Source organism: Erythrolamprus reginae, chromosome 2 (genome assembly GCF_031021105.1).
Source record: "Erythrolamprus reginae isolate rEryReg1 chromosome 2, rEryReg1.hap1, whole genome shotgun sequence".
NCBI classification, from domain to species: Eukaryota; Metazoa; Chordata; class Lepidosauria; order Squamata; family Dipsadidae; genus Erythrolamprus; species Erythrolamprus reginae.
Genome location: NC_091951.1, coordinates 96,175,800 through 96,188,935, shown reverse-complemented (window position 1 = coordinate 96,188,935; position 13,136 = coordinate 96,175,800). Strand labels below are relative to the sequence as shown.

Here is a 13,136-nt window from a genome sequence, read left to right as displayed (position 1 = left end):
ATAAAGTCCTTGATGGCACAGGGATAGGCTAATTATGGGACTATGTCTTCTTGTAGAAAAAATAAGGTCCTGAAAATGTTGTAGGAAAGGAAAATGTTGCTACTGGGAAAGTAAGAAGTGTGAGTTTCAGAACAGACCTGTCTTGACTGGGTTGTCCTAAAAGGAGATAGTGAGGATTTTGGACAGCTTTCAAGTATCTGTTATTCTCTACAGGTTCCAGCCCCAATCAAAACTATGACCATCTCTTCCAAAAGGGTGAGTGTTTTCTTCTTGAGAGTGTCTATGGAGATTCTCAATCATTCAAGTGATGGTTGTCCCAAAGGTGCTTTTTCCAAAAGACACTTGAACTTGGTTTTTTTCCCTTTGAAAACATTTCACTTCTCATCCAAGAAGCTTCTTCAGAAGTGAAGCATCTTTGGGGTTCTTCCTAAGACAATTTCTAAATCAATTTGAGAACTGGTTCATTGAAGGTGTGCTTTTCCCCCTAACTATTGTTCTTCTTGGCAAAAAAACTAAGGAACTTGGGAGGTGGCCCCTCCCTCAATTCTAGCACTTTTCTGTTTCTTTGAGTAGTTATACAGTGTTCCCTCAATTTTCGCGGGTTTGAATTTCGCGAATAGCCTATACCACGGTTTTTCAAAAAATATTAATTAAAAAATACTGCACAGGTTTTTTTCTATACCATGGTTTTTCCCGCCTGATGACATCATACATCATCACCAAACTAATATTTTTTGCAAATAAATAACAAAAAAAATTATTATTGTTAATAAATAATTATGTTTATAAATATCAGGATCACTAAGTGTCTTATTCAATGGTGAGTACCAGTAATAATGGTGAGTAAATGGTTGTTACGGGAATGGGAAATGGTAATTTAGGGGTTTAAATTGTTAAGGGAAGGCTTGTGATACTGTCCATAGCCAAAAATGGTGTATTTACTTCCGCATCTCTACTTCGCGGAAATTCGACTTTCGCGGGCGGTCTCGGAATGCATCTCCCACGGAAATCAAGGGAACACTGTACTGCCTTGGGTTTAGTCCAAAAGTTCTCAGTTATTGGGAGAGCTAGGCAAGTGTTTATCTCCACTTTTTCTCAAGGGAATTTATACCACCAACGTCCCCATTGCTGGTGAATTGTGGGAGCAGAAGAATCTGTAGCTCTGTCAATATCTGAATGTTACTATGCCCCAACAGCAACAGCTCTATGTATCCTCAGCCATTGGGCTAACCCACCTGGCCCTTCACCGCTGCGATGTGTATGGAGAAGCCTGTGCTGACTGCTGCTTGGCCAGGGATCCCTACTGTGCCTGGGATGGCAAGTCCTGTTCCCGCTATTCTGCTTCATCCAAGAGGTACTTCCACAAGACCGGAAAGACTTCTATTGCATAATGCAATTCTGGATGGGAGATCCTAAGCAAAGAAGAGGGACATAGAATATAGAAAAGGGATTATTTCTAAAAAAGATCTGGAGGTCTTTTGGGCTGGTTTTACAGCGGGATCCTAATTTTTTATTATTATTATTATTATTATTATTATTATTATTATTATTATTATTATTATTTATTAGATTTGTATGCCGCCCCTCTCCGTAGACTCAGGGTGGCTCACAACAGTGATAATTAGCAAAATTATCCTTATATCTCACAGGCATCTGGGAGCACTTATGAATCTCATGTTATAGCCTGTGAGCTATACATATATTTATACCAATGATGGCAAACCTATGGCATGGATGCCACAGCTGGCACACAGAGCCATATCTGAGGGCACAGGAGGCGTTGAACTATGTCAGCTCCAACATGTATGTGGGTGCTGGTCAGCTGATTTTCAGCCTTCTTTTCAGCTATATTCACTCTCTCCAGGCTTTAGGAAAGTTTCTTGAACCCTGAGGATGGCGAAAAAAGGCCCAACGGGCCAAACATAAGTCCGGAGGCTTCAGTGAGGCTTGTGAACATGTGGAGGGGGGCAGTGCAGGGGGTAATGCAGGGGTTGGAAGTATGTACAGGGGGAGGGCATTGCATTATAGAATAGAACTTTATTGGCCAAGTGTGATTGAACCCACAAGGAATTTGTCTAGGTGCATATGCTCTCAGTGTGCATAAAAGAAAGAGATACATTTGTCAAGGAGCTACAACACAATAATTGTCATAGGGGTCAAATAAGCAATGAAGAAACAATCAATATTAATAAAAAATCTTAAGGATACAAGCAACAGGTTACAGTCATGCAGTCATAAGTGGGAGCAAAAGGATGATAGGAATGATGAGAAAAACTAGTAGAATAGAAGTGCAGATTTAGTAAAAAGTCTGAGGTGTGGTCACATGCATTATGGGTGTGGTCACATGCATACCATTGCATGCGCCACATCCTTTTGACACCTGAGCCAAAAAAGGTTCGCCATCACTGGTTTATACCATTTCCCTTCTGGATAAGCAAACTTATGGAATCTTCAGAAAAAGAGCAAGAAACAATAACAATGAAAGGAGAGAAAGTGGGGCAGGCAAGGAAGGAAATCTCACTAAGTTTAGTTTACATAAATGCTCCATTATATGTCTCCACCACTTTCTTTCCACTGCTACCATTTTATGCATTGCCATTTGCTCTGTAAACTTTTCACCTCTCTCTGCATATTTTCATCAGTTTCACCCACAATTTTCTCATTCCTCCTCTTCCTCTCAACATCTTCAGGCTTGTTTTCTGTAGTCATCAGCTGAATTGATCCTTATTCTCCCAAATCTCAGGTGCAAGTACAAAGAGCATTTATTGTCCAATAAGTTGCTCAGCATTTTGTAAGCAAACAAATTAGTTTTTCTCCTTTTAAAGGAGAACACAACACCTACAGGCTTACCACTTTTCAAAACTCTTAACAGCATCTATGATTATTCTTCATATATTTTTTAAACACACCATTATCTTGTACTTGACATACCAGTGTCATTCCTATACAGTTCTCCAAAATACACCTTCCAGCATTCCCTCTCTTCAGTTTGATCCTAAATAATTTCAGCGCTTCTTAATTTAGCTCTTCCCCTTCACTGAAAATGGCTTCCTGTTTAGCCCTCTTCATCCACTTTAATTGTTCATTTTCATCAAAATCAGTCTGTATTTTCACCATCTCTTTTAACTGTTTAGGTTTGCAGCAATTATTCTCTAATTTGCATATATTTTGAGAAGTTTTTATTTTCACAGTTCATTAAGCATCTTGTTACATATTTCCCATTAACATAACTCCACATCAATGGCACTTTGTAACTTAATTCTTTTTATTCTTTTGTAAAAAGCTACTGGCTTCTCTTTCCTTACATCCACTTTCATTCATTCAGCTGGAAGATTATGTATATTACAGTAATTTTTCATGATATTTTCTGAGTCTATTGTCTGCAAAAGAAAGGTCTGTTTTCATGTTTAGAACATCTCATCACTTTGATCATTGCTTTATTAATTCTTTCAGTCTTTCATGACAAACCAGTCATCCTTTTTAGGTTTATATTAATTCCTCTGTGTGTGTGTGTGTGTGTGTGTGTGTGTGTGTGTGTGTGAACTATGTGTCTGAAACTAGCAGATCTTTTTCAAAACAGATATTCACCCTCATCATAATTCTCAAATCATTCTTGTGTCCCTGAATATCCCAATTATGTTTTTTTCTAATTTGCTTGTCTTATTTCCATCCAGCTTTCTGAAATGCATTTTAATACTTCCAAACATGATTAAACCTACAGCACTTTCCTGCAGCTTCACTCCAAAAGATCAACCATTTCACTCACATATGTTACATCGTTCCTCTGGGATACCACCCACCCCATTATTATTGGTGGTTTGTTTCACAACAACACAACATACCTTCCTTTCCCTAATTTAATTCGTGAATTCAAACACTTGCCTCTTACTCCTCTAATCCTCCTAACTATATCCTTATATTTCATGTTTGCCCCTAGATGGCTCATATGTAACTAAACTGCCCAAGACAATTTAGGTTAATTGAGGGTTTCCCATACTGCTCTTTAGTAATAGAGGGAGAGAGTCAGAGAGTAAACTAGGCAGTCACCCTACTCATATCAGTGTCACATGTGAAACTTCGTGGTAACTGTGAAGTATTAGCCAGTATTGAAACCCTCCCAGCAACATGCCCCAAGCACACCCTACACCCCAAGCATTGCCTACGCTGAAATGGTAAATTAGTAACTTCCTTGCAAGGCAGCATACTGGTTCTTGGAAGGTGTTAGAGATTTTTCATTATTGGCTGAAAATTACTGAAGGATTCCCTGTGTGTATACAGGCTAGAAAAGTAGAACGATTACAAGGACATAGAAACATAGAAGACTGACGGCAGGAAAAGACCTCATGGTCCATCTAGTCTGCCCTTATACTATTTCCTGTATTTTATCTTAGGATGGATATATGTTTATCCCAGGCATGTTTAAATTCAGTTACTATGGATTTACCAACCACGTCTGCTGGAAGTTTGTTCCAAGCATCTACTACTTACTTTCTAGGGCTTTCTATCATGTTGCTGTTTCTACTATCACTAGTAGGATCTGAGATTTCAGTTGCTGATCTGGTTGTTTCTTTCCTCACTGCAGACGTAGCAGACGTCAAGATGTCCGGCATGGCAACCCTATCCGACAGTGCAGGGGTTACAATTCCAATGGTGGGTACCATATTCTTTGTCTCTAGGACATTGAGTGCAAGGAAAGTCTTGGGGAACTGTGACTCTGCTTCTTCTGGTCCACCTGTCCGTAAAGGTGATTGCAGCTGCATTTCACACACTGTTTTAATTCATATAAGAGATACACAAATGGCTAGTTTACCAGAAGATAACAACTTGACATATGGGTGCAACCCAGAGGTGGGTTCCACTTACCTTCACCACCAGTTCGCATCATAATGTTTCGCACATGCACGCTTGATACACTTGCAAGCATGTGCATGTACCCTCGTATAATTGTGCTTCCACACGTGCTCAGTAGCTATAATCAGCCCGAAACATAGCTGAGGAGCTGATCAGCTGTGCTTTGGGCAAAGGAATAATGGTATAAACCCGGAGGCAGGTGGGAAGGTCCTTTTTCAAGCAGCAGCAAAGGAAAAAACTTCAAAAACAATTAAAAAAACTGAAAAAAATTAAAAAAAGATTGTGGCGCCCATGGACCAGGACTGACCAAACCGGATCCATTATGCCATTGTGACATTACCAATGGGTTGCTACCAGATGCCTGATAATAAACATGGTCACTTCTTTGGGGCAGATAGCCTTTGATGAGTCTGGATCAGTGCTGGTGAACCTTTTTTTCCTTGGGTGCCAAAAGAGAATGTGTGCATGCTATCGTGCATGCGCAAGTGCCCACATACATAATTCAATGCCTGGGGAGGGCGAAAACAGCTTCCCACACCCCCAGAAGCCCTCTCTAGGCCAGAAATGGCCTTTTCCCAATTTTTAGTGGGCCCAGTAGGCTCATGTTTCACCCTTCCCAGGCTGCAAAGGCTTCCCTGCAGCAAAAGGAGGTAAAAATGTCCTCCCCCATCCCTCCGGAGGCTTTCTGGAAGCCAAAAATGCCCTTCCAGAGCCTCTGTGTGAGCCAAAAATTAGCTGGCCGGCACACATATGCACGTTGGAGCTGAGCTAGAACAATGGCTTGTGTGCCAGCAGATATGGCTCCGCATGTCACCTGTGGCACCCATACCATAGGTTCGCCATCACTGGTCTAGATTATGGCACAAAGAGGTCATGTCTCCCCTTGTAATCCATCATCTGGTTATCTCTTCCTTCTCCCACTTCCAGCCAGCAAGAATTCAGTGGAGGCTGTTCAATATGGAGTAGAGGGAAGCACAGCCTTTCTTGAATGCCAGCCTCGCTCCCCACAAGCAACCATCAAATGGCTCCTCCAGAGGGACAACAGTGACCGAAGAAAAGAGGTGAACAGACAAGCAAGGGAGGAAAGACCTTTTGGGAAAGTAGACAGGGAAATGGAGTGGAGATGCTAGAGCACATGGTAGAGAAGGAGGAGTCTACAGTCCAGTTTAGGGCTTAGGCAGGGGAGGGGCTGAGGGGGGATCTTTATGTTGAGAGAGATAGACAACGACTTGTCTGAAATGATATAGCATCTCCCACTTGAGCAGGGGGTTGGACTGGAAGACCTCCAAGGTCCCCTTCAGCTCTATTCTGATTGATTGAGATGTGCCTCTTTCATTCTCTCTCTTGAGCCTGTTTTCAACATCTTCACTGGCATTAGAGTATTTTTATCCATATTTATCCTAAAAGGCACCCAGAATTCTCACACTTCTTAGCTGACAGCGGTCTTGGAAACTTCCATATTTCAGAAGTAAAGAGCTGAACTGCTTTTGTGCTTTGAGTTTCATAAGGCATACTTTCTATATGAGTTGGGCTATAGCAGTGATGGGGAACCTATGGCACAGGTGGCACACAGAGCCATATCTGAGAGCACGTGAGGCTTTGCCCTATGTCAACTCCAGTGCACATGTGAGTGCTGGCTAGCTGATTATTGATCTTCTGGAGGGTGGGAGGCAGCAAAGGCCTGACATCTTCGGTGCTACTGGCGTGCCCTCCGTGGCCATCGCAGGCAAGTGTGTGGCGGTCTGTATGAGATATTCCTTCTGCACATGCTCAGCAAGCGAAATCTTGCATGAAGACTCTAATGCAAGTGAGATTTCAATTATTCGCACTGAGGAAAAGGATAGAAAATGGACCCTTAGCCATGACTGGCTACATATTATGACTGCAGTACTGTGTTTTTTTAAAAATGCAATAACTGTTCTAATAGAAATCAGGAGTGTGCTACAAGCCTAAAATATCAGAGTTTGTTGCATAAAAATCAAAACTAGAAACACACACAGATGACTGATTCAGCTGGATTCATTAACCTTTTTATAAACGTATGTATTTATGTATGTATATTTTTACAATACCACAAGTAGATTATTTCTTCAATGTAGCAACAGTTACAAAAAGACAAGCACGGAGAGAAGGTCTAAGAGTACAGAGTAGACTAAGAGCAGAGTGGTCTGAGGCCCCATCCAGCCTTAAGCTTACGTTTTCAGTTTCGATTCTCTGCACAGACTCAGAAGTGGTTAGCTCCCATTAGCTTGCTTAGTGGCTATGCCTATTCATTGGCTGACCTTGTTAACATGGCTCTCCCAGTTCATGAATATCTTAACACTAAAGGACTCCAGGAAGAAAAACAATGGTCGACTGTGACCTGCGGCTACTTCCTTCCTTACCATTGTGTTCTAATACCTTCAAGCCTGGCTGATCCAGCTCTACTAACCGTTTTTTCCGCTGCTTCTCTTTCCACAGCTCCGCACTGAAGGGCGGGTACTGAGGACAGACCAAGGACTGTTGTTGCGGTCCCTGCAGCTCTCAGATGGGGGCCTGTATTCCTGCACAGCCACGGAGAACAACTTCAAGCACACCATAGCCAAAGTGCAGCTGCACGTACTGAGCAGTGAAACTGTCCACGCTGTGCTCTTCCAATCCGAAGGCCCTGTCCCCTCCGCAGCAGCCATGAGAGCTGGCCTGCCGGGCACCTTCAGCTCTCAGTACCATGACCTGGTCCAGCTGCTCACCCAGCCTGAGATGGGACTCATCAATCAGTATTGCCAGGGATATTGGCGGCATGTGGCCTCTAATCACAAGGAGACTTTGGCTGGGCTCAAAGCCAAGGCGTTGCATGACCAGAAGAAGCCACGGAACCGCCGGAATCACCAGCCAGAGATGGATCAGCACACATGAGAGTGGCAGCTGAAAGGGACTATGTGATGACAGTTCTATAATTCCCCATTTTCATATATATATATATTTCTCATATATATATATGAGAAATCTCACACTACCACACACTGTTCCCTATCAAGACAGTATTTATTTGTAGGTTGTATATAATCCGTGGGTCTTGCCTGGGTGTGAGGTGGCAAAGAGCTCGGAGGCAAACTCCCCACCCACCCACCCCATGGCCGCTGGCTCTTCCTTCCCACATTTATCTGTGGTACTGGAAAAGAATCGACATCTTGGAGGGTAGAGAACAGAGCCAAAGTAACTCCTGCCTTTGCCTCTCAAGTGTGGATAGCTGGCCCCAATCAGGAAAGGAGAGCTTTAAGGATGTCCAATGGCAAAGTTACTGTTTCCTTAGCTCCCTTTCCCCCATTATGGTTTTAGCACAATTGGGCACAATGCTCTATGGATCCACAACAGTGGGGCAGTGACTTTTAAAGCTAGCCCATCTTTGGCAAATTTGAGATATTGCTGTTACTATCACTGAAACAATTCCGTTTTGGTGGTGTGTGTGTTATTTTTTTAAAGGCAGCTGTCAGACACAAGCATTCTCCCAGCCCTAGTCCCCTTGTTACTACACACCCAGAGGTGTACATAAGTCCCTGCCACACCTACAAAGCACTTTCTTCCTCTTTTAGACATCTCTCTGACTCAAAGCACATATTGATGGGACGCCCTCCAGGCTGGAAACTTTGCTATGGAGACTGCAACTCTTAGGGAGCCTGAGCTATTTGAGGAAGAAGGAAGTGCTCCATCAAAGATATTCCATATGACCTTCCTGCTACTGAAAATAAGCCAATTCCACTAGGAGTTCACAAAGGACTTTCTGATTTGACAGTGCTTCAACTGGAGAGCCTTCCCAAGGTGAATGGGATTTGGCCACTCAGGGCAGAGGCAGCTGGCTTGGTTGAGTAGTTTACCATTGATGGGTCACAAGGGCCATATCCAAATGAGTTATGCCAGGGAGATGTAATGTACATATGAACCAAAGCTACTCTCCTGTAGTGCATGCATCAGGCATTTCCAAGACCAAAGACAGCATGGCAATTGAAGTAGGAGAGAGGATAAAGGATTGGCGCATGGCCATCAGGATATCTGGTTTCCGCTTTGCTAACCTTTGGAGGAATCATTGCCTTGGTTTTCCAACTTAAATTCTATAATGCATTCATCTCAGATTGCCTGTAAGGAGTCCAAAGCTTCAGTGTGATACTAGCATCCCGTCGAGCAAAGCAATATAAACCAAGGAGAACTGTAACCGTCAGACAGAAGGTGTTCCAATAGACACAGAAGAATTATATAGCATCAACGTTATTGAGCAGGTCACGTGGCCAATGTAAGAAAAATACAGGCTGGTGAGAGTGTGAAAGGGGAGATTCAGGGAGATCTGTTTGTCTTTCTCTCCATTGAAATGTGCGTTTATGAAAAACGGGGAAAAGTTTTAATAAGTATTCATTGCATGGAATCATTCCCTCCTTCCAGCCTGACTGTCCTCCCCTGTCTTCAGAAATGAAGTCAGTTTGGCTAGAGTCTCAATCGTCTTTGAAATTACAATGCAGGTAGTCCTCGACTTAAAACTGTTCATTTAGTGACTCTTCACAGTTAACAATACCATTGGGAGGGGAGTGGTTTTATGATCAGTCTTTGCACTTATGACCATCCCAGCATCCCTTACAGTTGCAACCAAGATGTATTTATGACCGTTGCAGTGACCGGAGGTCATACAGTCATCATTTGCAATTTCCCAGCTTTCGGACAAGCAACATCAATGGGGGAAGTTGGAATCACTTAACAATGTAACACAGGATTCATTTACAACCACAGCGATCACTTAACTGCAGTAACAGGACTTAAAATTGGGTACAATTCACTTAACAACGGCCTTGCTTAGCAACAGAAATTGCAGTTATAAGTTGAGAACTACTTGTAATTAAACATGACACATGAACAAGAACAGATCACATGTTTCTCGTTCTCGAATAAGCACATTCGAGCCGCTCCGAGTGTTTGGAGAGGGGCGGCATACAAATCTAATAAATAATAATAATAATAATAACATTCAAAGAGGGAGAAGGTCTCTAGGTGAAAAGTTGAACACGCCAAATTTAGGCTCTGTCCTAGTTTACTCCCTTGAATGTCTTCCGACTGTGTTCATTTTTCCCCTTGCTGTAAATCTTTCTTGACTGTCTTCCCTCCCTACCCCCCCATAGAAAACAATTTGGTGCTTTGGGGTCTATCGATCCAAGCTTCCTAGACCAATGTTTCCCAACCTTGGCAACTTGAAGATATTTGGACTTCAACTCCCAGAATTCCCCAGACAGCAAATGCTGGCTGGGGAATTCTGGGAGTTGAAGTCCAGATATCTTCAAGTTGCCAAGGTTGGGAACACTGTCCTAGACAATAGGCATGGGTTTTACCTTCCCTAACTCCATAGGGAAATGAAATTGAAAGGGAAGCCCCATGACAGCTACTTGCACGGCTGCAGCATTCTGCATATCCTGAATTTCTGATTGGATTAATCTGTGCACGGAGGCAAGGAAAACAAAGTGCTTTCCTATGGCTGTGGGTCTTGTTAATACGGAGCTAATTACACAAAGCTACAGGGCATAGTGGATATAGAAAATATCTTACACAGGCCTATATCGCTGGAGTAAGCTAGCGGGACTGCACAGCAAGAGATGAAAACCGCAGAAATCTGCAGTTTCTGGGATTCTGCCTCCCCATCCACCCTCCCACCTGGCTGTATATCACCTGCCGTTAACAAAAGGTGTTCAAGCTTGGAAACGGGGTCTTCTTCAGTCACCCTCCCTCTTAAAAGCAGGGCCCTCTTCCTCTGCCAGTCTGAGTGATGCGAGTATACTTCCTCTTGTAAATAACTGTAAATAAAAAAAAAATAAAAAAAATAAATCTGAGATACGGGGCATCTGAACAGTAGCTCCACATGATGAAAGTCAGGCACAAAGCCACATTGCAAGCTTGTCATGTGAGATTCCTGTGGGTAGAACAAGCTAATAAACACTGGCTTTGTTTTTGGAAACTCCAGAGTCCTCTTTGGTTTCGCTGGCCCAGATTAGAATCGCAACATATATTTTTTTTCTGCAGCCTGCTCTGTCCAGGAAAAGACGTTTGCAATGATAAGATGGTATGCTTGAGGCTGATCACTTGCGACTCTTTTACTCCTAGAGAAGGTTCAACGGTGTTAGTATTCACACATCTACCATCGCTCATGCTCGCTCACATGCTTTAATTTTTCTACCTCTTCTTTTTAATTTTTTTTTAAAGTTTTTATTTATAATAAAATAAAAAGGTAGGGAAAGCAAGTAGGATGCTTCGCTGCATAGCTAGAGGTATAACAAGCAGGAGGAGGGAGATTGTGATCCCTCTCTATAGAGCGCTGGCGAGACCACATTTGGAATACTGTGTTCAGTTCTGGAGACCTCACCTACAAAAAGATATTGATAAAATTGAACGGGTCCAAAGATGGGCTACAAGAATGGTGGAAGGTCTTAAGCATAAAACTTATCAGGAAAGACTTAATGAACTCAATCTGTGTAGTCTGGAGGAAAGAAGGGAAAGGGGGGACATGATCGAAACATTTAAATATGTTAAAGGGTTAAATAAGTTTTAGGAGGGAAGTGTTTTTAATAGGAAAGTGAACCCAAGAACAAGGAGGCACAATCTGAGGTTAGTTAGAGGAAAGATCAGAAGCAACGTGAGAAAATGTTATTTTACTGAAAGAGTAGTAGATGCTTGGTACAAACTTCCAGCAGATGTGGTTGGTAAATCCACAGTAACTGAATTTAAACATGTCTGGGATAAACATATATTCATCCTAAGATAAAATACAGGAAATAAGAGCAGACCAGTTGGACCATGAGATCTTTTTCTGCCATCTATCTTCTATGTTTCTATGTTTCTATAATAACAGTTAAAAGTAAGACATACAAAAAATAATACAACACAATACAAAGAAATATAGAATATAAAAGCAAAAAACTTGGCGGGTTATCCAGTATACCTATTTACATTCATCATTCCTTTTCCTATTGATTTTTCTCATTATCAATCTAAATTTTAATTGATTTTTAATACTTCCCAATGTATCAGCTAGCATTTAATTTTGGTTTTCCTTTTCTCCATCCAAATATATAATTTGACCCAAGTTTCATAATAGTCTGTTACCGATTTGTCCTTCAACTCTAGCATCAGTCTATCCATCTCTGCGCATGTTAAAAATTTAAATTTCCACCTCTTGATGTTGTAAAAGGTCTGGATTGGGAATACCAGGGCTGTCAAACTCTCAGCCCACAAGACAGATGCATCACGCACTGGCCATGCCCACACCCTGTTCAGCCTAATTACTGGGCAGAGCTACTCAGCCCATAACCTGTTGGGCAAAGTGAGAGTTTGCACACATGGAAGTTAACCCACCAAGTAGGCACAGTTAACCACTATACCTAATTGAAGTCTTCAATGAAACACAGCAGCAGGCTTTCTTGTAAAAATATATTTTACTTTTGTTTTATCAAACCGCTTCTGTAAATGAACTATCATATAATACTGGTATATAACTCTTATTAAATCCATCACTGCAACCACTAAGCACTAACCACTAAACTACAAAGCACTCTCTGTAACAAACCATTCTCTGTAACAAAGCACACCCTTACAAGGGTGTTCCTTCTTAAATATAGGTTACAGCCAATCAGGTTGCAGCACAATTAGTAAACCCATCATTACATGCTGATTATGGCTTACATCAGCCTCTACCTTAGTTACAAACCATTAACTGGCATTGTGAAATTACCTTCAGAACTAAACTTATTCTGACACACCCACTTTAGCGAAAGGTGTGTTATATGTTGTACTGGTGGGCTGGGCTATACCAACAGCTGTATCAGATTACAACGATCATATCACACACTGTTCTGGAGAGAAGGAAATTGAGAAAGCAAGAAGCCACCAGATAGCAACATATCAGGAAACTAGCATGGTTTTCCTTGTCATGTTATCCACTTTGTTTTAATGTAGAGAAGCCTCCAAACATTGTAGCCCACAATTGCTGTTTGAAGCAGCAATACCTATTCTGTTGTGGCTTTCTCTTAAGCTTTTTTTCTTAAGCAACCCAAACTGGGGACAGTTGTCCATCGTGAAAAAAAGAGCATTTTGTCATTAGTTTGGATGTTTTTCTTTTCTTTTTTTGTGGTCTATCTGCATTTCTCATTATTCCGATTCTCTACATCAGGGTTTCCCAACCTTGGCAACTTGAAGATATTTGGACTTCAAATCCCAGAATTCCCCAGACAGCAAATGCTGGCTGGGGAATTCTGGGAGTTGAAGTCCAGATATCTTCA

The 13,136-nt window shown here is 41.9% G+C and overlaps 1 protein-coding gene across 5 annotated transcripts in view; it reads left to right on the top strand.

Moving 5' to 3' along the window:
• SEMA3F (semaphorin 3F) overlaps positions 1-10,819 on the top strand; it is a 174,838-nt gene extending 164,019 nt beyond the window's left edge. For all 5 annotated transcript variants that reach the window (XM_070738783.1, XM_070738780.1, XM_070738781.1 and 2 more), the window contains 6 exons: positions 214-255; positions 1,197-1,354; positions 4,583-4,650; positions 5,779-5,912; positions 7,312-10,042; positions 10,161-10,819. In XM_070738783.1, coding sequence (XP_070594884.1) covers positions 214-255; positions 1,197-1,354; positions 4,583-4,650; positions 5,779-5,912; positions 7,312-7,746 — 837 coding nt within the window. In that variant the 3' untranslated portion in view covers positions 7,747-10,042; positions 10,161-10,819. The remainder of the gene's footprint in view (positions 1-213; positions 256-1,196; positions 1,355-4,582; positions 4,651-5,778; positions 5,913-7,311; positions 10,043-10,160) is intronic.
• The last annotated feature ends 2,317 nt before the right edge of the window (positions 10,820-13,136 follow it).